This window comes from Urocampus carinirostris, chromosome 3 (genome assembly GCF_059441175.1).
Source record: "Urocampus carinirostris isolate Australia breed hairy pipefish chromosome 3, RoL_Ucar_1.0, whole genome shotgun sequence".
Lineage (NCBI taxonomy): Eukaryota > Metazoa > Chordata > Actinopteri > Syngnathiformes > Syngnathidae > Urocampus > Urocampus carinirostris.
Genome location: NC_142351.1, coordinates 22,878,596 through 22,905,096, shown reverse-complemented (window position 1 = coordinate 22,905,096; position 26,501 = coordinate 22,878,596). Strand labels below are relative to the sequence as shown.

The 26,501-nt window shown below is 40.1% G+C and overlaps 2 protein-coding genes across 2 annotated transcripts; both read left to right on the top strand.

Moving 5' to 3' along the window:
- Positions 1 to 381: 381 nt before the first annotated feature.
- LOC148369193 (synaptophysin-like) lies at positions 382 to 14,862 on the top strand. Its single transcript, XM_088331127.1, has 8 exons — positions 382 to 491; positions 6,640 to 6,705; positions 6,780 to 6,904; positions 8,162 to 8,360; positions 10,717 to 10,908; positions 11,263 to 11,463; positions 11,729 to 11,788; positions 12,017 to 14,862. The coding sequence occupies exons 1-7, from the start codon at positions 474 to 476 to the stop codon at positions 11,771 to 11,773; spliced, it is 846 nt and encodes a 281-aa protein (XP_088187253.1). The 5' UTR covers positions 382 to 473; the 3' UTR covers positions 11,774 to 11,788; positions 12,017 to 14,862.
- A 3,023-nt stretch (positions 14,863 to 17,885) lies between these two features.
- pcsk1nl (proprotein convertase subtilisin/kexin type 1 inhibitor, like) lies at positions 17,886 to 24,141 on the top strand. Its single transcript, XM_088331126.1, has 5 exons — positions 17,886 to 18,047; positions 19,951 to 20,143; positions 21,884 to 22,073; positions 22,839 to 22,931; positions 23,001 to 24,141. The coding sequence occupies exons 1-5, from the start codon at positions 17,994 to 17,996 to the stop codon at positions 23,317 to 23,319; spliced, it is 849 nt and encodes a 282-aa protein (XP_088187252.1). The 5' UTR covers positions 17,886 to 17,993; the 3' UTR covers positions 23,320 to 24,141.
- The last annotated feature ends 2,360 nt before the right edge of the window (positions 24,142 to 26,501 follow it).

Here is a 26,501-nt window from a genome sequence, read left to right as displayed (position 1 = left end):
GCGCCGATTCACTGAACAGGAAGAAGAGATCGAGCAAGGCATGATCACCAGCTACTGTGTAATTGACCCTCTTGTTTGTACTATTTTTCTGGGACCGACTAAAAGCGGGTTTTCTGACAACTTTTGGGTCCCGACCCACCAGTTGAAAACCACTGATCTAGAGAGCTGAAAATTTTTTTTTTTAACGAGGCAAGAATTCTATTTGTTCAGTTTTTTATTGTAATCATCAAAAATAATGCAATACTGTTGTTTTTGAACAATGCGGACTCGCTTATAGTAGAACCTCTAACCGATCTGTTTTGATTCCGGCACTCGTCTTAATTTAAAGAATACATTTGTATGATCATAAAAAAGAAGAACACACAGGAAACACGTACGCCAGCTCCTCCCTCCCATTTTTCCTCCTGCCCTCTCCTCGCAGCATCCTCCCCCTTCTGGTCCATCTGCTGTCGCGCTCGTACACATCCAGGACCATGGACGTCGTCAATCAGGTAATAAAAATTCTCCTCTTTAATCACATCCACCCCCAGAAAATAATTTAATGCATTTTTCAGCCGGGGTCATTTTAGCAAGCTCGCATTCGCCCTGAGCGTTTTTTTTTTTTTTTTTTTTGCTCCTGCGTGATCAAGAACACTAAAACCAAAAGCAGTGCTGAACGCTAACATGTGCTTTGGGATAAACGTGATTCATCTAGAAGTGTGAGCTGCTCTATGTAAACGTCACACGAGGTGATGTCATTTGGTCCTTGTTGTGCATGAGGAAATGTGTAAAATGGCAGGGAAGGGAAAGAGGATGGTGATGAAGGAGAAACATCCACCTCCTCCCCCCTCCTCCTGTTTGGTTCGTGTCACGTGACGAGCGCCTATCGCAATGACGTTACATCGTCGTGTCCTCAAGTCCACGGCGAGTAGACGGGGTGGGTGGGGAGCTTGTGAGGGGCAAAAGATCTAATCCTGAATTTCATTTCATCGTGTGAATAGGATTTCATATAAAAAGGGAATAATATCATGAAAAAAAAAAGAAAATCTCGATTCTAAAACTGCCCTTCGATCAATTGATGGTTTGAAATATTTGTCTGTTTGGCAAAGATTGTTTTGAATATCTGGAAATCATTCATTCCGGTGAACTCTATGTGACTCAAATGAGTACTCATCATTATCATTAGCTGCACCGCTTATCCTCAGTAGGGTCGCGGGGGTGCTGGAGCCCATCCCAGCAATCATCGGGAAGTGGGCAGGGGACACCCTGAACTGGTTGCCAGCCAAATGCAGGGCACACAGGGACAGACAACTCGCTCGCTCAATCACACCTAGGGACAATTTGGACCGGCCAATCCACCTAAAATGCATGTCTTTGGAATGTGGGAGGAAACGGGAGTGCCCGGACGAAACCCACGCAAGCACGGGGAGAACATACAAACTCCACACGGGAAGTCCGGTAGCTGGATTTGAATCCACACAGGAGGTTCCCAAGACCTTGGAACTGTGACTGCACACGCGCTAACCACTGCGCCGCCGTGCTGCCCTCAAATGACTACTGAGCAGGCTAAAAAAAAATCCTTATAGGGATTTTATTAGAGTATTTAAAAATGCACGGAAAAAGGCACAGAATCATACATAAACAGGCACAAAAACGTATTCATGCACGGATGAAATCATACATCAACACGCACGAAAACACATGTAAACACAGAAAACGTACATAAATACGCAAAAAACACTTAAAGAATCACACAAACATTCAAGTAAACACAATACGTACATAAACACAGAAAACGTACAAAAGTAAACACAATAACGTACGCAGATACACACAAAAACCCAAGTAAACACAATATATAGATAAGCACAGAAAATGTACTCAAATGAACACAATAACGCACGTAAACTCACACAAAAAAGCAAGTGAACACAATACATACATAAACACAGTAATCATACCTAAGTACACACAAAAAACGTATGTAAACGCACCCAAAAGCGCAAGTAAACACAATCCGTACATAAATAGAGACAATGTACGTAAATAAACACATAGGTAAACGCACGCACGAAAACATGTCCCTAGTATAATTTTTCATGAAGGAAGCAATACTCCAAACAATCAATGTTCGATTTTGAAGTACATTGGTAATGTTTGATTAGTCCAAAAGGAAAATATATAGACACACAAATAAATAATGCACGTGGTTTGATTCGAACCAACTATGATTTATTTACATTTCACATTGATAGCAACCTAGCAAGTATCGCCGCTGATACCAGCCACCTTTTATTGAACTGGTACTAATTGTTCGATGTGATACTCAAAATTTCGGAAAAGAATAGCCTTTCCTCAGTGATTTCGGGTCTAGTAACAGTATTGTCTAAAAATCATACATAAGTACATGCCGAAAAACAACAGGTGCTGTTTCTGAGTCAGATAAGGAAACTTCTCCTGCTACTGGTAACCATGGAAACCAGTACTATCTCTTTCAAGTAGGGGAGTAAACCCCTACCGCAAAAAAAAGGCCTGGAGAGGGCCGGGCGTCGCCAGGCTGTACTTACCCAAGACACACCACAGGTAGTGGTGCCTCGACGACCCTGGTGGTCACGGAATCTGTGAACCGTGAATTGTGATGTATTTTTTGACCACTAGCTATTGCTGTATTGTGTAGTGCACGTGTCTACCTCATAGTCCGAGGGCCAAATATGGTCCGCCACATCATTTTATGTGGCCGCAAGTGCTTAAAATATGTTCTAAAACAAATTAGTCAATAGTGCTTTCACTAAAAACTACATTTCCCACAATGCTTGTTAAATACCATACCCAAAAAGTGGAGGCTCAGTGTCACTGCATAGCAGTGTTTGCACATCAATGCTAATGAGAGGAATTGAGGAATAAATTATCCCCAAAAGGTCCAGTATTTTGTTATTTTGATATCTTTAGTTTATAATGTACTTTATGCGTGTGTCGACATTTTTTTAAAGCAAATGTATTGTGTGTGATGAGTTTTTGACATGGAACAGTTATATTTATTCAACATACTAATCAATTGCATTTAGTCATAAGTCACATCAGGCCCTTTGATGACAGCCGTGACACTGACAAAGAGTTTGACACTCCTTGTTTAGTGCTACCAAAACGAGTGCTTAATACACAAGTAAGAATATAAACTATGGAGACTCAAAGTGACAAAACTGCTTTATTTTTCTCTCATTTTTTATGCCGAGCCTTGCATGTTTTTTTTTGTTTTTTTTAGGTGCCCGTAGCAGCAAGATGTCTGACAATTTTGTCAGCATGTTATGTAAAATATATGCAAAGTTCTCCACATATGAGTAGTTGAAAATGCAACTTTATATGATTGTTATTGCATTCCTGCCTGTTTTTTAAATCAATATTGTTTAGCTAATGAATTAAGCTTTTTTTACCGTTGTATATTACACACTGTCCATTTAAACAACTGTAAAAATGAAAAACTAAACGTAAAAGATTTAAATCCTACCTGTCCACCTTGAGTGACTGTAACCTTGTGCAGGTCAAGCTAAAAAATATATTTCCTCTCCTAAAATGGTAACTGGTCTGTATTTATATAAAGTTTCCCAAGTCACTGAAGACCTTCCAAAGCGCTTTACAATGTGCTTCACACTTACCCATTCCCACACACACTTACATACCGATAGCCAGAGACAGCTGGTACATTGTTTTTTTTTCTTACTAAAACAACGAAATTATGCAGTTTTTAAAAGATGCATTCATCAGAATTTTCCTTTTTCAAAGGGATTTTATCAAATAAGTTTAAAATGCTGACTGGAGAAGAGCATTGGGGGTATTGATTTGTACCATTGTGGGCATGTTGATGATCTTGTTCTGATTCCATTATTTACAGTATGTCAAATATTCTTACTAGGACTGCATGCTGCTTGTCACACCCGTCATCCACTTAAAAATATTTCATTCAGTCTTATTTATTGTATGGACTTCATCACTTCAGCACTTTACGGTTGAACATTGGATTAATGTATGTATGTGGGTGGGTGTTAAATGCCACTCTGTGTGCCTTTTAATTGCCCCTTGGGGACAAATGAAGTGTTTTGGGTGGTCGGTTGGTCATTTCTCTTTTGCTGCATTTATTAAGATCTCTTCCAGTTTTGCGGAACCTACATTGACTTGTTGTTTTTCTCCTCCACTTAGTAATGTTATACCACAATGTCCAAATTCAGCGCTAGAAATAATCACAAAAATGAATCAATGCACATGTCAAAGCAACTCTCGTGTCATTTACTAGATTTTGGGCACGAAATCAACATTTATTAAAACCAAATCCTTTTTACTTCAGAGAAATCGTATGTTCAAAGAATATCATATAGAAATATTTTAGCAAGGTTTTGTATGAAATACAATAAAATTCTATAGGTTAACAGGTCAAATCTTCCTGTGTGGAGTTTGCATGTTCTCCCCGTGCTTGCGTGGGTTTCCTCCGGGCACTCCGGTTTCCTCCCACGTTCCAAAAATATGTATGTCAGGTTAATTGGCCGGTTCAAATTGTCCCTAGGTGTGAATGAGCAAGTGAGTTGTCTGTCTCCGTGTGCCCTGCCACTAGCTGGCAACCAGTTCAGGGTGTCCCAGCCCCACTGCCCGAAGACAGCTGGGATGGGCTCCAGCACCCCCGCGACTCTACTAATAATGGATGAATGAATGGATGGAAGTTAACAGGTATAATGACCCTGCTAAAATGTTCATAATCTCATTTGGATGTCACAAAATGTCATCAAAGCACGTTTATTAAAGTGATCCTCCTCCACTCACCCAAACATCCACTGTACCTTTTTACCGACCCACCCTACAAATGCTATTGTGACGTTTGCAGACCACACTACCTTGGTTGGTCTCATCTCTGATGGGGAACAGGTGAAGACACTGACAATATGGTGTCAATAAAAACTTGTACTGAACACTGCCAAATTCAAGGAAGTCATACCCAACTTCATAAGGACAAGCGTGAAGCCTGCTCCATTCATCATCAATGAAGACTGTGTGCGTGCACATCTCAATGACCTCTCCTAGTCTGCCAACAACAGAACTGTGGTAGGGATGACCCAGCAGTGACTCCACTTCCTGCGTATGCTCATGAAAACAACATGGAACAGAAGCTGCTGGTGTCTCTCTACACAGAATATTTACTTGTTATCAATGATAATGAAGTCAATTCAATTCAGTGAGAGCATTCTGGGATGCAGCATCGCTTAGTGTTCATAGGAGTGCTTGAAATCCTTGAAAATGCTTCAAATTTTAAGGCTGTGTTTTCAAGGTATGAAAAGTGCTTGGGTGTAGGGGGAAGTGCTTGTAAATGCTCGAAATTATTGCTGACACTGCTCACTGTTGGCGTTGTTTTGCCATTGCATTTCTTCTTCCCTCATTGCTAATTGCAGCTGGTATTATTTTGTATAACATTGTCCTATGAAGCATCATTGTCCCCTACAGGTTGCGCCCAAAAGGACACGTGCATGCTACACCCAAACAGCGCACTATGAACTGTGAAGTAGAGCATGAATTTCATCTCAATTATGGACATTTATTATGGGTCATCCAAAAAATTAAGACAGCTTTTCCTAGGGGTAAATTGTAATGGGAAGACATCCTGCACCTGAAAATGTCAGCTACTTATACTGTCATTTTTACCCAACAACTATATAGGGAAAGATAAGACTCAAAGACAACTATATTTACGAAGACAATTCACTTAAGATCTAAAAATCATGCCTTGATAAATGCGCACGCAAGATTGAAAATCGCATATGTAAATCCCGGATGTATTTGTGACTTTGCATGATACATAATTCACATAGTAGTTTTTCTTATAATGGTCCTGGAAAATTTGGAAAATTGGCTTTGAAAGTGCTTAAAAAGTGCCCGTATTTGGCCATTGAAAAGGTGTACGAACCTCACGGTGTGGTATGCTAGGAGCACGGCTGCGGATAGTCATCAACACAGCCCAGAAAAGCATCGGCTGTTCTCCAGTCTGGAGGTTTCTGGCTCGCAATACCGCAGTAGGACCAACTACATTATAAAGGACTGTCACCCTACTCATCACTTTGTGCTGACCTCAAGCAGATGCTTGGGGTCCCCTTTAAACAAGGACCAACTGGCTCAGAAATATTTTTTCCCCAGGGCCATCAACAACCCAAAGAAGCACACAAGACTGTTAAAGAATATATAAATCCTGCCTATGTATAGAAAAATGATTATTCATATTCTGTCTCTTGACTGTTGTTGTGGAAATATGTTGCTGCTTATGTCATTGCATTAATTTCCATTGCACTATTTTTCTGATGTAGTTACAGTTCAAGACAGTCTCCAATCCCTTGTAAATATTTGCCTCATTTATCCTACTATTCTCTATTATCTTATTATTATTTTATGACATGTTTTTTTCTGGAGTGCAACGTCTAATCTTGAAAACAATGTTCACTACTTTGGTCTTCATTGTCATTGATACATTCAAATTGAACCACAAAATAGTGGCAAAGCAGAGCTTTTGAAGCTCCTTGACCTAACCTAACATTGTTCTTTGATACCATGTCCCAAAACGATGCCAAAGTACAGTAATACTTTTAGCATGTTTAAAGGGAATAACATAGTATTGTTATCTTTCCCCAGCTGGTGGCCCAAGGTCAATTCCGGGTGCTGAAGGTTCCTCTGGGCTTTATCAAGATCCTACAGTGGGTCAGTCAACACAAGGATGCACACAAAACACATGTATGATTTTTATATGTAACAATGGAGAATTGATTCCCCAGTTCTTTTCCATCTTGGCCTTCTCCACATGCGGAAGCTATTCGGGGATGCTGCGCATGTCTGTCGAGTGCAAGAACCGCACGGACAGCGACTTGAGCATCGAAGTGGAATTTGAATATCCTTTCAGGTTAGCAACTTTACCCTCGTACATGTGGAGGAATGCATTTCAACAAACCACTGTCCCAAAAACCTTGCACAAGGAGAATGCCCAGCAAAGCCGGGCCACTTTGCTTGAAATAGTAATATTTGTAAAAGTCAATTTTAATTCTTACATTAGTCAGATTTACAATCAAATAAACCTGGGTTATGTCCATAATTTTATTGGCAGAGAAAAAAAGCAATATATAAACTGTCGCTTAGAAAATCTATTTTATTGTATTACCTTAACTTATATATGAATTCTGCGTGCTGCTCCTTTAGAATAATAGCATCAATAGACGAGAAAAAAACATTTCTAGGGTGGCTTGAGTTGCTGTTAGCTTGCTAATTCTATCCCTAATTCTATTGTTTGTGGCTGAGGTGTGCGCCACATAATAATCCTTGGTCTCACTATCGCCCTCTGCCATGAGGCAAGCTAACTGTGTGCCTCACACTGCATCAGCAGACTCCAGCGCAATAATACGTTACATACAATTTATATTAATAATACTCATAAAATCATCTAAAATGTCAACCATTTTGAAAATAAAAATATAAAAACTGTAAAGTAAATGAGAGAAAAACTTTAACACAGACTATAGTATAACCCTTTGATATAATTGTTATTTTATATTTATCACTGGTACACTCAACTCATTCCATACCTATCTGCACTCCATCCTACCTTATTCTACTGTTCTGTAAAATACTGTACTGTACAATACATACCATACTGATGGGTTGTACTGGAAAAATTTTGTCATTTGCGACTGTTTTTGTGTTTGTCCACCAGTAGAAAATCAGTTCAAAAAACGCCTGCAAATAATAAGAAAGAAATGTCTACTTTCTATTGTACCTTTTGAAAAACATTTTTTTGTCATGTTTATTTGTATAGCCCTTGATTAATATAAATCTTTAGTTCCCTACTCCCAGAACACTGATGTCAGGTGCCTTATTAATAATTAATATAAATAATAATTAACAACTTTATTATCTGATTGATGCAAATTGACATATTTCATTTGAAACAACGGTAATGAAATTGGTCATTATTTTTTTGAGTCATTTTATCAAGTGTGCAAAGTTTTACTTAAATTGATGGAAATCAATTGTCATCATGTTTTTTCCAATAACCAATAGTATTTGTTTCTATTTTTTTCTACTAGTACATTTCAATGACAATACTGTATTAGCATTAACATGAGTACAAACTATGAGTTTTGGAATGTTTGCATGTGTGTTTCAGATTACATCATGTGTATTTTGACGCCCCCACCTGCAAGGGCGGCAACACGGAGCGTCTCTTCCTGGTCGGCGACTATTCCTCATCCGCGGAATTTTTTGTCACCATTGGTGTCTTCTCTTTCCTTTACGCAACAGCAGCGCTCAGCATCTATGTCTTCTTTTTTGAAAAGTACAAAGAGAACAACAAGGGCCCACTTGTGGTGAGAGTTTATTCCTGTTACTTACGGTTCAACAGTATGCTTTTATGGTGATAGTATTTCCCGAAATGCTTTATTACTGCTATCAATGTTAATCTATCTATCTATCTACCTACCCTGGTCATATCCCTTGAGAGGGGTGACCAACAGCAAGACAAACACATACAAAAATAAAGAAAATAAAAAAAGGGAAAAAGAAGCAAAAAACACACACACAAAATGTTTTCGACCATGGCCAACCCAAATGCCCAAACACCCAATTAAGTTAAGCAAGTACCTCTTCACCCAAGTTGGTCATGCTTTCGTCCCTCCAGATTAAATGGACACAAGAAATCTGCCATGTCACTCGGGTCAGGGTGACTCAACACACTCTTCTGTTCAGCAGCAGGGCCTGTCCGCTTTCACTGATTTACCCCTGCCGCCCGATGTTAATACTACTTATAAAATAAATGCTAATGTAATCGCTAGCAATTTTCTTGCCAATTTCTATGTTAATCCTATAATTATTGGGGTTTATGAAGGAGTTCGGTGGCTTGGGGATAGAGCGCCCGCCCCGAGACTGAGAGGTTGCTTGGTGCTCGGCATTAGGGGTTGAAATTGGGGGGTTTGGTCACCTAATGACTCCCAACACATCAGTTGGGTTGAGCGAGGGGGTTGGGAACCCACTCCTCTGTATCAATCTCCCAGAAAGAGTCAGGAATGTGTTCTTGACTCTAGCCACCTCCCACTAGGGGATATGGCTCCGGTATATACATATGAAAGAGGATGAGCTTTTTTCTCCTAGGCATGTTTAAATCAACATCCTGACCGCAAGACTAGACGGGTAACACAATCGCTCAAGTGAAGCAGTTGCGTGGAAGTTTTTATTACAATAAACCTAATTAAAACAAAACAAAAAAACAGAATATATTCTGGGCTTTTGTGTGTGTCTCACAAAGCTTAAATAAAATGAATTATCTGTGATTTTATAGGAAAAGGGCATGGGTTGAAGTGGTGGAAAATAAGTAAAACCTCATCCTCACCTCAGTCCTTTTCTGACTGGATCTTGCTGGATTCAGCAGTTGGCTTGACAAGTTCCGGGCACGATCCATGGCCTCTCCCTGAAAGTAAACCAGATACCATTGGAACAATGTAGAGACTGTATAGCGACTGAACGAAAACTTTATGAGTAAATGGTTAATAAATAATAACGTGATAAATAGAAAGGTTACAAGAGTGAGAGGGGAACTCAATTACTCATGACTACATATGAAGTAGGGGAGATTTGGTATTTATCCGATCCAAGTAAATGCATCGCAGTTCCAATCGAAGCTGATCCGACCGATACTAACATATTTTGCTTGTAAACATGATGATCATTGAGTAAAAAAAACCTTCTGCCCTTGAGTTGCATTTTAATTACAATACACACAGAACACAACTTTTAAGCACTCAAATTTTTAATTTCCTATTAAAAGACGATACAACTTGTATACTATAATGTAAATATTTTTACACCTGTTTCAGAACAAAAGCCATTCGAGTCAAACAAAAAAGCAGCAATGTAATGAGAATATGATTACTATACAACAATGCCATTAAGACAACTCAAATATCTTCCAATGTGCAATATTTTGAAAATCAGTAAGAGACCTTTATGGTGTGTTGCCATACAATTGATTTATAGGTTTTTGTTCAGAAACAGTAACACATTTTGGGTTGCAGCTCATTGCTCTCAGCAGGTTGATTGCTTTCCCCCCCTCCCCTTTTCTTCATGTGTTTATGTAAATTTGTGGTGTTGCCACAGTTGCAGACTACAACACAAATTACATCCGGTGTTATCCTTTTCTGAAGCTGCGCTTCCAGTTTTAGCTGCTGGTGGGTGTGGCCGCATAGATCTGGCGCTGCCTTCTGCCTGGCAGCCAGAATGCAGAAGCAGGAGCGGTAGGAAGAGGTGCTTGAAGTGTGTCTGTCAGATTTGGCCTTGTGTTCTGGCATCCAAGCAGAATGCAGCAGCAGGATAGGTAGAAAAAGGTTCTTAAAGTGTGCCTGTCAGTCACACTCTCAGGCATAGACTTGGAGATTGGCCGAGGGTGATGGTGAATCGGTGGAGGAGTGAAGTACCAGTCTAAGGACAATAGTATCGATCCGAGTACTTGCTTAGTATCAAAAGTATCGACATTGGGATCGATCTTCCAATCCCCCGATATGCAATGACACATTTCAATATTCTAACATTCACAAAAGACCCAAATGTATTTGTCCAGACAAGAAGTGATCGTATCATTGCTGTAAGTCTAGTGTTTTATAAAAAGCAGGTGATGTAATGGGATGTGATTGTTGATGGCTTGTATTTATGTGATTTTGTGCTGCCATGCAGGATCTAGGTGTGAGTGCAGTCTTCGCCTTCATGTGGCTGGTGAGCTCGGCGGCATGGGCCAAGGGTTTATCCGACGTCAAGACAGCAACCGACCCCGACCAAGTCATCACTTTGATTGAAGCTTGTGATGCCGAAGAAAACCGATGCCGCGAAGTACACGACCCCGTCATGTCTGGACTCAACACGTCTGTGGTGAGAAGTTACTGCAAACAAATTATAACAAATAAGGACGCCTAGTAGCTACTAGTAAGAGGTTAAAACCGATTTAGGCTGAAAATGGCTGTAATAATCAATAACAATAGATATAAATGGTATATTTACTCACTGCTAATATTGTGAAAACCTCTTAAAACAGGGCTAGGTAAACTTTTTGACTCTCAGTTGGGTTTTCAAATTTGGCAGAGGGGCCTGGCCAGGAGGAAAAAAACATTGATTGATTAGATATCAAAAAGACACTGAGTAATATTTGACCAATAGATGTCCCTGTATTGTGCAGTTAAAATTCACAAGTGATTGCTAATGACCCCCACCCTCCCCTGGGTGCAGGCGTTCGGCTTCATCAACCTGGTCCTGTGGGTTGGGAATCTGTGGTTCGTCTTCAAAGAGACAGGCATCATCGCCCCCTTCATGAGAGCTCCACCCACACAGGAGAAACCTCCAGCCTCTCAAGGAGCCTATGAGCAAGATCCCTATGCCAACAATCAAGGGGGCTACCAACCTGACTACAGCCAGCAGGGTTACAACCAGGTGGGCCCAACCTTTGTTGCTGCAACCTTCTGCAAATCATTCTAGACTCCTGCAACCACTGAAACCTTCTTGATGCCAACATTCACATCTCTGTTTTGAGTACGGTACATTACCATTTGATCCTTCTGTATAAGAGTCTCACACATAAAAACTCCAGAATTTCTTAACAGAAGAACTTTGCTCTGCACCTCCACTTCATGTAAAACATTCAGACAATTGGATCATACCACTCCGGTCTATTCATGTTCATTTGTGCGATTTGCAGGACATGGAGCAGGGGGCGCCTACCTCGTTCTCCAATCAGATGTGAGCCTATGAATAATTGGTAAGGGAAACTGCACCAAATTGTGATCAAACTCTGATTTATACATTCAATTTTGTGATTTGATATAGATTATTTTTTCATGTAAGTGTGCAGGCAATGAATGAGTTCATTGTGTACGTCAAGGTTTCACCAAGAGAATAAATATTTAAACTGGACACAATAGGAAGCCATTGCATGAGCAAATTTTCTTTCACAACGATTAAACACTTTTGTGTTTTCCCTTTACAGAAAGCATCAGAAGTGAATGCCTGCCCGCCACCATCCCACAATGCAACACTCCTGATGATTATAGGTGCTGGTATTCTAGAGCTTTGATGTTCACTTTTAATCAATTTGGTATGAAAGATAAGATCAAAGCTGACACTCGAACAAACTAAGAAAGCTCAAGCAAATGAAAAGAAAAAGATATTTTGGTTGTAACGAATATGTATGTGTGTGAGTGTGTCCATCACATATATACATATATATGTTTCAAGACAGTATTTGAACCCTTTGCCATTACCTGGATTTCTGCGTAAATATCCATGATATATCAGCAGTTTGTGATCTACTGTTACAGAAAACTCAGACAAGCAATACCACAGAGATAATTTTTTACGTGTTTTACATCAGGCTTCAGTGTTTACCAAACCATTTTTTTTTTTATATGCAGGGTTAGTGCAATTTTACCAATCGCATGATCTTTATTGGACTCTTGGTTATGCAGAATTTAGTCATTTCAAAAGCTTCACATCCTTCTTTTCCTGCAACCTAACTGAACAGTATTTAGCTGTGACTGATAATCTGCAAGTAATTGTCACCCGTCCCCAAAATATAGATGCCGCAAGGTAGGGACAATGCACTTATTTTTTTCCAAATTCAAACCGATGGCCTCTCTAAATTAAGTTCTCTGCTTCAGAACTGTTTCTACTCATCCAGATGCAACTAAGATGTGGCAAAACAAACATGTTTTTAATATATGATGGTTCTAAATAACAGAACAAAGGGAGAAACTTATATATGACGGTTTTCAATGTACGTTGACATATGCATAAATGTATATCAGCTACATATAAATACCCTATAAGTCGTATCTCTTTGTTTTTTCCATGTAATTCTGATGTGTGAATCCCCGTTTGCTCACCTTTACCCAGGGGTCTCGAACGTAGTGCCCTGTTTTGAAAATGGCTCACCAGAGCTGGGACGTTGTGATTTTCTAGTAAAATTATTTTCTAAATTCATTTAACTCTACTTCCAATGATCAACCTGGTAATAACATAATAACAACATAGTAATAACATGATAAGATGTTATTTGTGGAGCGCATATCAAACTGGGTCCCCTGTGCGCTAATTACTCAGAAAAAGTTGCTCTCAGCTTAGATGGGGTTGGAGACCCCTACCATAAACAGTTTTAATGTGTGAAAAAAGTCGAAAGGCTTTGGATCAAGTCAGAATCAATATTGCTTCCTTGTAGTTTAAAATAGCACAGTAGAAACAACAAGAGGCTAACTTTGTTTCATGGCTGATGGCCCACTAACCAGAATGATATTCTTTGCCCAAACCAAAAACATCTGACATTCCCAAAGTGGTCACTCCATTAATCACGGTACAAACATTCCTGCTGGCATTCACTTTTTCCCGTCATCCAATTGGCAACCATCTTTGTGGATGTTTGTGTTGTACAGTAACTAATATTGTGTTTGTGTGGGTGTGTTTGTGTGTGTGTAGGGGGTTGTGGGTGGTGGTGGTTGTTTCTCTGCGTGAGTGCGCGCTTGGGTGTGTATGTACAGTATGTATGTGTGTTACCTGTTGGACTTTGTTCCTCTTTCAGTTCTTTTTTCGTGACTCCTATATGAGATGACCATAGACATTACATAGATGCCTCAGTTGGTTTGCCTGTTACAGTTATTAGGCTTTGCGTCTACCATATTGGATGTGGCAGATCTACCCTAGAAACAAGAAAAAACATAATTGGAAAAAGGTTGGAAAATTGGAGGGTGGATGGTTGGATTACACTTCCTATATCACAATCTTCAAAGGGCAAACAATGAATGCCTCCCTCTTATTATTACAATATTTGGGTCACAGGTAAGCACCGGAATATGTTTAGCAAGTGTGTGCCATGTCTGGTTTCAATCCAGAGAAGGTAATATTTCCTAATGTAGATGTGAAAGCCAGTTCAGTCCTGACTAAATGTCCTCATTGTGGTCCCAATCCCAAATAGAGGTACTCACCTCAACAGAATACTTTAGTCCCTATTGAATAGTTTAGTCCCAGAGGAAGTTATCGGACTATATTTTAGAGTTAACTGAAGTACCTCGAAAGAAAGTTGTAAATTTTAGAGAAGATTCCAAGTCGATATTTGAGGGGAAAAAAATGTACAGTTGGAGATTCTTGTTATGAAGGAATGTTGTCTTTTGAGGAGGTTCTAATTCTGACATAAAGCACTTTCCTTTTCGAAGGCCTTCTCATACTGGTAGAGTCACATTCCATGGATAAAATATTAATTTGACCATATTTATCCCAAGAAAAGACTGTAGTTCCCACATTGGGCTTTATTTTTGTAACAGATATTGCGTCCAGAGTAAGGATCTGTGAGTTTTAAAGAGAATATTATAGGCTCCAGTGTAGATTCAATTTGCAGGAGATGCTTTGAACTCACGGGGCAGGTTATATTTCCATCGAGGGAAGGTACGAGATTTATATCCTGGAAGTAGGCTGTTGTCTGAAATTAGGTTCTATTCTAGAGAAGAGGCTGTTGTCTCCCATATTAAGACATTTTCTTAAAATCTGGCCTGGTAAAATGTATTATTCATCACACAAAAGGACTTTGAGTGTCAAACAGTTGCTAGGTCTCCAAACTGCACATAAGGCATCTTTGCCTATGACTCCACTTGGCCACATTCAATATGGTGGCAATATTGAAAAGTAATTCAGCACAAAGCACGGCATGTATTGATATATGACCTTTTTGATGCAATAACGATTGTGGCAAATGGTGTTGATAATGATGTTCGTATAATTTGATCCTCTGCCATTCCCTCTACTGTGTTTCTTTGCCGGAATGATTCAATAAACAACATAACAAAGCAACTGTGTCTCGTGGTTGTAATCAAACACACAAAAATCTCATTTTTCTAATGGTAAGAAGAGCTATTGATTGTAAGACAATGGTTAGACAATTTCTTTCATTTAAAAAATGGGAAAAAAACACACAACCAAGATAAATGTATTCCTTAGAAAAGGTTCTAGTAGTGTATTACAACAAAGTACTGGTGTCATTTGAAGGTTCCAATTCCAAGAAGGTTACAGACCCAAACACGATATTTTAATCCCCCTGCCACGGTTGCCCATTTTACTCACTTTGCCCTGCCCATTTGGCGCCAGTTGCGGCTCGTTGCCTGATTGGCTTCCATCCTATGCACTTGCAAGACTTGTGTTTTGTCCGGTATCTTACTCGTGTATCCAGTATCAGATATCGATCTCGTCTGTCTCCTCCTGCCGGGTATCTTGCTCCAGTCTTCACCATCTGATATCGATCTCGTCGGTCTCCTCCTGTCCAGTATCTTGCTCCCGTCTCCAGTATCCGTTATAGATCCTATCAGTCCTGTCCGGTATCTTGCTCCAGTCTCCAGTATCCTTTATTGATCCCGTTTGTCTCGTCCTGGTCCGGTATCTTGCTCCAGTATCCGGTATCCATCCCGTCTGTCCCGTCCGGTATCTACCCGTGTGTCCTGTATCGATCCCATCTGTTCTGTCCGGCCTCGATCTCTTCTGCCTCTGGCTTCTCTGTCTCACTTCTTCCGCCTAGCGATCACCGCATCCCTGGCGTTTGTGTTCACACGTATGACTGCCCTGTTCCGTAAAATAAAGCTTGTGTAAAAACTTTACTTGTCTGGGTCCTCGGTCTGTTTGGGTTCTGACACCCCCAAAGGTTTTAGGTTTTGGGACAATTGCCTTGTACTCCAAAGAGTCTAATTTTGAAATGATGTTCTAGTTCGGGCGTGGGCAGAGATCGAGTTGGTTTGCTCTAATACAGCTGAATCCAATCATTGGGATCTTTATTAAGCTCCTATACATCTTGAAAACGATCTGTTAATCTATATCATCAGATTTGGAGAAGAGAAACCTCTAAAACATGCAGGACTTGAGGCCTACCCATCTTTGTTCTAGCCTAATATAAGTTTCTAATTCTGTTCCCATTCAAGGGCCAGATTGTGAAAAAAAGTACTTAACTCAGAGGAGTTATTTTTAGTTTGTGATGAACAAGGTTTTAGACCTGAGAGGAGTTTTTCATATCACAAAAGCAGATTGTGGAGAAAAGATTCTCATTCAAAGAGTCGCAAAAAAGTTACCAGTCCAAAGCAAATATTTCATTATTAAGATGACAAAATTGTTGAGAAAAAATGTCCTCTAAAAGGAAGACCTGAGACGTAAATTAAATTTGGGTCCAAGGACAATGGTTGTGTAATAACATAAATTTGTATTCCTTAGAGAGGATTCAAGTTTTAAGATAAGTTAATCCCATCCAGCAAATCATTTTCCTGTGAGAAGGTTGTAGGTCTAAAAATATCATTGTATTTTTTGAGTAAGGGTTTTTGGGTATAACTTCTGGTTTCCGGTGGGACCGGAAAAGTGGATCCCATAAAAGTAAAGACCCAAAAATTATATTTTTGAAAAGGATCTATTTACAGATGGGTAGGTAGAAAAAGGCTGAACGTTTCAGAATTCCTAATCATCCAAGTCTACAAGGTAACCTGAAAGCCAAGCAGGCCTAATAAATGGTTTAAGAACACGTATTAGCTTAAACTGACCAAAATCTAGAACGCAAAGTGCTGAACAATTAATACTCACGTGTAGATTAAGCAATGATGAAAAATTCCATGAAAACAGGACCACGAATTACACGATTTAATAAAAGTTGGTAGTGAGCAACAACAAAAGATAATAATCACACAATGCAGTAAAGGTTGTGAGTGCTGTTATATACTCCTTAGAAATCTTTGATAATAATTGTGTAAAGGTGACTACTGTAAATTCTGGACTATAGAGCGCACCTAATTATAGGCTACACCCATTACATTTCTAAAGGAAAAAACATACATAAGCCGCACCTGACTATAAGCCGCATGTGCCCACTTTAAAACATGAGATATTTCCAAAGAAAGACACTACGAATAAAGTATTTTCTGATAATATACGGTACCTTAACCACTTAACGTTCCGATAAACAAATATGTCTCTGATTTTTTTTCTATTTGCTTTTGTTTTTTAAGTTTTGGTATTTCAGAGCCTCGTATGGTGCAGCACGGCGGCGCAGTGGTTAGCGCTTGTGCGGCACAGTTCATGTCATGGGAACCTGTCGTGGGTTCAAATCCAGCTCCAGACTTCCTGTGCGGAGTTTGTATGTTCTCCCCGTGCTTGCGTGGGTTTCCTCCGGGCACTCCGGTTTCCTCCCACATTCCAAAAACATGCATTTCAGGTGGATTGGCCGGTCCAAATTGTCCCTAGGTGTGAATGAGCGAATGAGTTGTCTGTCCCTGTGTGCCCTGCGATTGGCTGGCAACCAGTTCAGGGTGTCCCCTGCCCACTGCCCGGAGATGGCTGGGATGGGCTCCAGCCCCCCCGCGACCCTAATGAGGATAAGCGGTACGGCTGATGAGATGAGATGAGAGATGAGCCTCGTATGTTCGGGAGGTAGATGCTTTATGAATATTGAGTATATTGTGTAAATGCAAATATTGAATATCACAAGTTTTTATCATCTATTCTTTGCAATGGGTAGAAAAACAAAACCATGTACAACTGTCTGTTATGCTTAATTATTTTGTCCATCAAAAATAATAATAAATAAATAAATAAATAAAAGAATATAAACTGTGGCTCTCCCCCCCAAAAAATGTAAGTATTTTGCTTTCATGGTTCTTTGAGTCAGAGTGCCCGACCCCTGTCCTTAATAAACAAAGAGACAATTCTTGAGTAGAGACTTTAATTCCCAAAGACTGTACGTGAAAATGTTTCCTGGATTTCACACACTCTTTATTTCACCCCTGTTTATCGTTCTGTTGCTCTATCAACTGGCCCCTTCTCTCTCTCTCTCTCTCTCTCTCTCTCTCTCTCTCTCCACTTCACTCTCCCTCTTCCTAGTCTCTCTTTTGCTCCCTCTCATCCCTCCCCCAGGCTATCATTTCTCCTCCTTGTTGTTGGCTTTTCGTGCGGTCAGAATGGCGTCGCTCGGCCTCCTTGTGCTTGGCGCTGTGCTGCTCCGCGTTGCTCAGGTAAGCACCATCACATCTTCTTTCTGACCAAGCGTAACGGAGAAAAGCTACGATTGCTGCTTACAGTTTGTTATTTTCCATAGCTATTCTGTGGAAGCCACGCATGCGTGTGTGCGCGTCTGTGTGTCTCTGCTGACGAATATTACATTTCATCTCCTCGTCACCATAGTGACAAGAGGCAGTTACCCGTGACAACAAGGGATTACGGTCTTCTGGAAAATAATTTGCATAAGTGTGTGAGAGTTTGCATGAGTGAAAAAGGGGATTACAAATGATGATGAGAAAAAAGATTTAAAATAAAGCATCAACTTAAATAGAGACAGCACAACATACAAGTGCAAAGCACATTTGTAGGAGACAAGTAGTGAGGTCTGTATCATAATGTCGACAACGGTTGACAACCACCAGGCCACGGACCAGTATCAGGCCCTGGGTAGTGAAGGTGAAATGGCATTCTGATATCTCGCCGTGTGTTCTTTTCCGGGAACGGACCGAGTATTTGGACTTTAGAAAAATAAAGCTGAGAGAAGCATTGCAGTTGAGGATTTTTATTACAAAGTTTCAAAATATAGATAAAACAGAGTATTCTGGGCCGGTCTGATCAGGAGACAGTTCTCACAGTCAAAAGGGCATCAAACATTGTTGACCACAGTTTTTAGCGTAAAATAAAGGGGTGTATATTTTCAAAATGAACATGAATCTCTAACAGGCACCTCTGGGATTTCGCACTTCACGGCAAAAGCAACTATCTCAAAGAACAAGAGACTTTTACTAAAACTGCACACAGCAGGATTTAAACGTTGTATGATAAGACAAAGGTAGAAGACCATTGCTAAGAAAGTACTGATACGAAAGGATACAGCAAGAAAATACTTCACTCAAATATGTTGACGAACATAAGTGCTTGTATAACAACTTAAATAAATAATATGATTATTAAAGTATTCCTGTGATGATCAAATATTAAACTTAATGTAGCTGGAACGCTCATGTTATGGTGACAACATACTCAGTGACCTAATTTAGTAATCTGACAGTAGTTTGATACTGAGCCGAAAAATAAAGAAAAATAGGTTTTTTTTATCTATTGTTGTTTTACTGACACTGTTACATTTCAGACTAGACTTGTTCTTAGGCTTTGAGGTGGTCTATTTGAATTAAAATCAGTGTGGTTCGCACAGGCGGGTTAAGTTGACGGTCAAACGGTGAAACTGTCACGTTGGAAACAAAAATTCCAGCTTGCCAAAGATAAATTGAAGGATGAATAGAACAAACTTTTTGCACTTGAAGCAATGGAGAATGGTCAACTTTGTAATGCTAAACAATCTTGCGAACATGGAAAAACCTTTGAAAATGGAGTTGGAGGATGCATGGATCCCAAAATCGAGAACATGACAGAGTCCACATAACGCCAACAAGCTTTTCACAGGGATGGTTCATTTAGTGAGTTTGCATTTTTAATTATTTAGCACGCGGCTCGACGTGGTGTTTTGCGTTAAACGTTACAGTAGCGACCACATTGTGTTGCTAATAGCTCATCTGCTTCACACTTCAGAGGTCTTGGGTTCAACTCTAGCTACCAGCCTCCTTGTGTGGAGCTTGCATGTTCTCTCTCTGCCCTTAAGCATACCACTTTCCTCCCACATCTAACTGTTCCACATGACTACACAGTGGATCTACGCTCATATTATCAATGTTGTTAATTTTATTAAGAGGCAAAGTTTCTGTCGCAGGGGGATTTCTGTACTCAGTCAGTAAATATCTCTACATTATTACCGTTATCATTATTTTAGAAAAAAGTACAAACATGTTTAATGCTTTCCTTTGGCCGGGCCCTGAAAGTATTGTCAGACAATGAACTGGTACATTGATATCAACTAATGGTAATAATGTCCTTTGTCAGTTTGCACTCGCAGCTCGTGGACGAGTTGGGTATCCAAATTTGTTGGACTATGATGAGGACCGAAATGAGATGATGGCCATTCCGGCATATTACCGGTCAATTGGCTCCAACAGGCCCAGCTTGGAGCAAGCCCTTCAGCGATTAGTGGAGAGGGGACAGAGGCGGGAACATGAGGATAAGGAGCTTCGGGCAGGTTAGATAAAAATTTCATTCAGATATCTTATCCACAAAACTAAACGTTTAAGTCTGATGTTACCAAAGTAGAGTAATGGAAAAAAGAGGCAAAGATCTTGAACAGAGGTGGTCAAAATATGACTCGCATGCCACAGATTTTTAATCCGGTCAGCCAAGTTTTCAACCTCATTAAAAATATTTTTTAAAGAGACATAAATGTGTACTGTTCTCAACAACATTGAAATTGTTGGCTACTTTTTTTACGCACCCAAAAATGTTTTTGTCACCTATTTACTTTCTTTTAAGGTATTTATCAAATGTCATGCAAACAAATATCTGAGTTGGCACAAGCGCGTTTATATTGGTCCAATTTACATTCTCAAATGTTGTGCCTAAAAGGGGACATAATATGTTGTATTACTTTGCCCTAACTTGGACTGTTTAGAAACCTATAATACTAAATTTATCACACTGCATTTGTGTGTTTCAGGGATCCTTTTTGTGGTTTATAGTTTATTGAAACAAAATCAGATAGGTAGACTCAGCAAACTGAAAGTAATAAGTATAGAAAAGGTCCATACTTTGTCAATTTGTGCATGGCAAAAGACATTTATGGGAATGGGCACAATATTAAATAGAGGAAGGAGTGGACCACCAATAAAAATCAATCATGTAAGACAACCTTTTTTTCACTATCCCAAAAAGTCCATCTGCACTGCTGCCACACAGTTACAGCTACTGTGTTCAACACTGCACAAGACCCACAAGAACTTGCGATTGTTCGTTTAAAAAAGGGCAACGCTTACTGGCACTCGAGCCAAATGATGAACCAAGATATATGGGACATTTTTTTACCTAAAGCAATGTATTACTGACGCCTATAGGTAAATTCTTAAGTCCGAGCCTGGCACAAAATTCGGGTAGAGTCAGTAAAAATCCCCCCACCTCCTCCTTTGGGTTTGGTCCCTCAAATCCAGTTAACTGGTCGGGCTCGGGCTGCAGGTACAGGTCGGGTCGGGCTGGACTTTTTTAGGCCTGATCTTACCTCTCCAGATTGCCTAAATTCATGATAAAATGGCATAAAACAGAGTACCCGTCTTAATTTTCTCCGTGTAACTAATGGTGCCCATGTGGAAGTGTATGAAAAGAGGTCAAAGAAACACTTTAATAAACGCTTGGGGGTTGCTTAGAAATTTACATTATTTGACAAAACCAAAGTTTGATGGATAAAATTATTTATTTTTTTTCAAATAAAAATCTTTATTCCTAAACCTCTAAATGTTTGGTCTATACATTCTATTTACTTTGCAACTTATTTGATTAATCAAAAAAAAAAACAGGGACTTTTCATGAAAATGGTAGTTGCCCCTACTATTCTAAAATACTTATCTCAATTTTTTTTGTCGCTTTTTTTTTTTAATGATTGGAATGTTTACAATAAGGGAAAAAATGCCCCAAAATTGAGATACGATAAGAGAACATTGGTATAGGCTAACATTATATTTTTTCCTCGTGCATTGCCGACATATTAGATTTGAGAGTTTATTGGCACCTGTTCCAATTTCTATAAGCCTGTCCACCCCTGCTTTGGAATAATGATTTCGTTTTTATTCTGAAGTTTGTTTAGGTTAAGCGTTATTAATATCCTGTAGGAATGATAGAAAATCACTGGTTGCTAAGATTACATACATTACATGTTTGCTTTGATTCCATTTTTGGGAATGCTTTAAGAATATTTCATTGTGTCTCTTACTTAAAGCCTCTTTGGCAACTTTGCTCCACCTCCTCGCCAAGGCCGAAGCTGCCAGTATGGATGACATGGATGATTTGCCGCTGAAAGAAGAGAACTACCAGGGGAGGAAGCAAGGCTGGGATGTCAGCATGGGGAGGTCCCCAGCAACTTGGTGGACCTCCATTACGCCGCAGTTACTTCAAGCAATGCTTGACAGGTGAAAGGAAGGTCTCAAAAAATAATTGACAATATTAAAGCAAGTACACAAATATTGGAAGCATTAGAGTATTGTAGTTGGGTCATTTGCCTCACAGTCTTGAAATTCAGGGTCGCCTGCACTTTGCATGTTCTTTTTGTGCATGCCTGGGTGTTTTCGTTCATCTTCTAAAAACTGACTTATTTTGCGTTCTTTCAAAGCATTACTGCAGTCTACTTGAAGAATCTCTACACATGAAGAGTCACAACAGAGTAGTTGGACTTCTAAATATTTGTAGATCATCTGTTTCATGCGGGAGAGCACACCTTTACCCCCCCAAAAATAACCCAAGTGGTTAAGGGATCTGCGAACCGTGAACCAAAGATCATCTTAAGATACTAGATTTGATGAGGAGTATCTGCACAGATTTCTTTGAGTTTGTTGTTGAAGTTTCCCGGCTCCTGATAAATTAGTTTACATTGTGAGTCTTTTAGGGCTATAAATCATTATTTTCAATCTTGTAGAGCAATCCTTAGAGACCAGTATGAGTTTCCAAAGACTCTATGCACTTGTTGAAAAGTCTTTACAGACTGGAATAAAACATTTTACTGGCAAGATAGTGTTTCTGAAGAATATTCACAAAATTGATGAGGAGTTTTTACAGAGGATCTACAGAAGCTTAACAGAGAACAGTTTTTTAGAATCAGCTTCAAAATCAGTCGTTATTACAGAATGCTACTCTGTAAAAAGCGTTTTATAAGATTTTGAAAGTAACAACCTTTGCAGGGTGGAGCCACAAGCAAGTAGAACACAGTCGGCAAAGGAAAGACAGCGCATCCGAGGCGATGATTATGACGACGTTGGTGATGATGATATGAGGTGAGAGCATAGTTGGCGATGCAAATGACAGATGACTGACTTTTTCATCACCCCTCACCCTTTCTTCAGACGTTTTCTTGCTAGGATCCTGCCAATCATCAGCCGTGACGACTACACCCCATCCAACCGTCGAGCACGACGGGATTTGCCTGTCATGTTCCCCGCAGAAACGCCTCGCAGAAGAAGTCGCCGTTCACTCAGTGATGATGACCTGCCACCATCTGACAACGAACCTCTGCTCAGGGTGAAGAGGCTGGATGACGAAGAACCGGAAGAGCAGCGGCTTCGCGGTACGGCCAATCCCAACATGCGACACAGCACCCGACGCCGGCGAGCTGCCCTAAACCATGTACTGCTTCGCCAGGTTGTTAAGAATATGAGAAAGTAGACAGAAAATGGGAGAGGACAGAAGAGCAAGGAGTTGGTGTTATGTAATGCAGGCTTATCTTTATTGTCATCCACAATACCATAAAAAAGCATTTTGATGACAGAATTATTGTTAACTATTATTACAAATGATGCAAATCAATACCCAGAACCAAATGGTATGTAAATTCCCTTTAGAAGTACAATCATTTCTTAAGAACAATATAATATCATATGGTCTTTGAGTCGTATCTAAGAGGTAGACCTTTGCTGAAATTTTTGGCAGAGGTATAATTTCTAGTGATAGACCCAATTATTTAAAATAAACACAAAACCAAAAACACTTGTTTTTTAAAACAGCGCGCAAAAAAATCAGTTTGGATTATGTCCACCCCTCCTCAGCCTTTGAAAAGACAAGGACTGAATTAATCATCCATGTCACCTCTTGTCAGCAGGTTTTGTTAATCCCTGTCCTCAAAGGCAGGAGTCTTGCAGCTTTTAGATGTCCCAGCTCTCGAACACATCTACAACTAAAGGTCATGAATGTTATCGAGCTTCTAATGAGCTTTTCTATTAGACTATTAATAGTATATGAAAACCTGGCAGGATTGGGGAAGCCTGATCTAAATCCTAACCACTTGGCCACTGCTGCACCTTAATATGTTGTTGTTTTTTTTTGTGTTATTGCATGGAGGGTCAGGTTTCAATTGACGCTACCTATGACATTATTCGAAGCTCTGTGATTAGTTCCTCAAGTATTTGTGCACACCAGCTTGTCTTGTTGCCACACGTGTGCGTGCCAACTTGGCACATTGGAATAAAACATAATAAAGTTCAAAATGTTCTCTTGGCTTCAACTTCACTTAAATGAACACCCCACACTCACAAATAGGGATTTCTAACTATACGCAGGAATCAGAGACCAATGGAATACAGTGTTAAATACAGTTGAATCAAATAGACCAGTGGCATGCAGTCAGGGGAGGCAGGGGAGACAGTGCCTCACCTGTCATCATGAAAATATACAATTAAAAATATATTAAGTAGCTATATATATTTTTTGTGTTAGAGTTCTTTATCATTTACCTTCACAATTTTGAGATTATGTTTCTTAAAAACGCTGAATTTTCACATTAAATTCTGATTATTATGAAGAAAATTAAGTTGTAATGTATTACTGTGCTGAGCAGATGCAGAGTGAGGGTCGCAATTCTCTTGCCTCATGGCAGAGGGCAATAGTGAGACCAAGGATTCCAATATGGTCCATACTTGAGCCCGAGACAATAGTTATTGATAGTATTAGCAAGCTACAGCAAGTCGAACCATCCAGTATTTTTTTTCTCGTTGCATGGAGGTTTTTAAAAATGGAGGTGTAGGGAGATTCACTTTAATCTATATTTAGAATCAAATTTGGAATCGAATTTGGTGGTTACCAGCAGATGGTGCTCAAGATTCCTCACCCGAAAATACAGTTATCTCATTCTAAAGGAAGCAGTCCTCCAAACATGTTGTATTTTAGCATTACCATTTACTGATACGAATAATGATTGATCAATCCAAAGGAAAAAATATAGACACGAATAAATAATGCAACATGGTTTTATTCCAAACAAACTATTATTTATTCACATAGCAAAGAAAATAAAAACAAACAAAGGACATTGTTGACAAGAGAAGTTCTGTGGAGGTTTCCGTAGCGATTAAAAGTACTGCTCAACAAGTCTGATTTTAGGATAATTAACTCATTTCAAGGATCAGGAGTTACTTCATAGCGTGTCAGCATGAAACATGTGCCTCAAAACACCAAAAACCGTTTGTTGTGGAATATTTTCTTTATCTTCTATTCTTGGGTTTTATTTGAAACAAAAGCCTCACGTGGGGAAAGGGTCACCGCATGACTGAAAATGAAATCTTTCTCACTCATGAACTGTAGACTCCTTGTTGCTTTCAGCCAATCGAGAGGGAGAGAAAGAAACTCGGACGATACCAGCCTAATGGTTGAATTGCATTAGGCTTCCTTGCTGAGGGGCTAAGGCCCTGGACTTTGTTCTGATTTGTCCCCCTTGTCCAAAGGGGCAATGGCCAGCCAGGGCCCTCTTCTGGGCCGCTGTCCTGGAAGCAGGCGCAAAGAAAGAGAAGGAGCAGGCATTCCTGCCTGCGATTTTTAAATGCTCATGAGGTCATCAATCACCAGAGGCGTGTCCTGTAACTGTTCCACGTTTCCTGTTGACGCTTTTCGAAATAAAGTTCTCCAATTAACTGATTGACTAATAGGATGAATTTCATTTGTACACCCAACTAAATAAATATCTGGCATGAATCATGATAACATACATACCTATCTTTTGTCCAGTATGTGGACTGCAAGACCAGGGGAAATAGGACTATTGACCTTCCGTATGCAAACATCAAAAATGCATACAGTGCAAAACCACTGCCTGCCCTTGGAAAATGAGACCACAACCTCATTCTGCTTAAACCACAGTACAAACCAAAAGTGAGGAGGCTACCAACAACCACACGCTCTTTTAGAAAATGGTCCACTGAGGCAGAGCAGGCTCTGAGAGACTGCTTTGGACGTACGGACTGGGATGTCCTGCTAGGGTCCAGCAGTGGGGACATTGAGGAGATGGCAAACTGCACTACTGACTACATTAACTTCTGCATGGACAATGTTGTTCCTATAAAGACTGTACGCTGCTATGCCAACAACAAGCCCTGGATCACGAGCGACATCAAGTGCCTTCTGAACCAAAAGAAGAGGGCCTTTAAAAATGGTGATCAGCAGTAGCTAAAACGAGTACAGAAGGAGCTCAGAGTCCAGCTCCGGAAAGGGAAGGAGCAGTACAGGAGGAAGTTGGAGAAAAAGCTGCAGAACAACAACATGAAGGAGGTGTGGGAAGGGATGAAAACAATTACTGGCTGCAGCACCAAGCAGGGTGTGTCTGTGGATGTAGATGTGGGGCGAGTCAACCAGTTGAACAACTTTTTCAACAGGTTTGACCACTCCGCCTCATCCTCACCCCTAAGTACTGCAGCTGTCCTTCCCCCTCCCCCTCTGGACACTAGCATGGAAGACATCCCCCCACTAAAAATAACTGCAGCCCAGGTGTGTGGAGAGCTGAGAAGGCTGCGAACCAGCAAGGCAGCTGGTCCAGATGGAGTATCCCCCCGACTGCTGAAAGCCTGTGCGTCTGAGCTGGG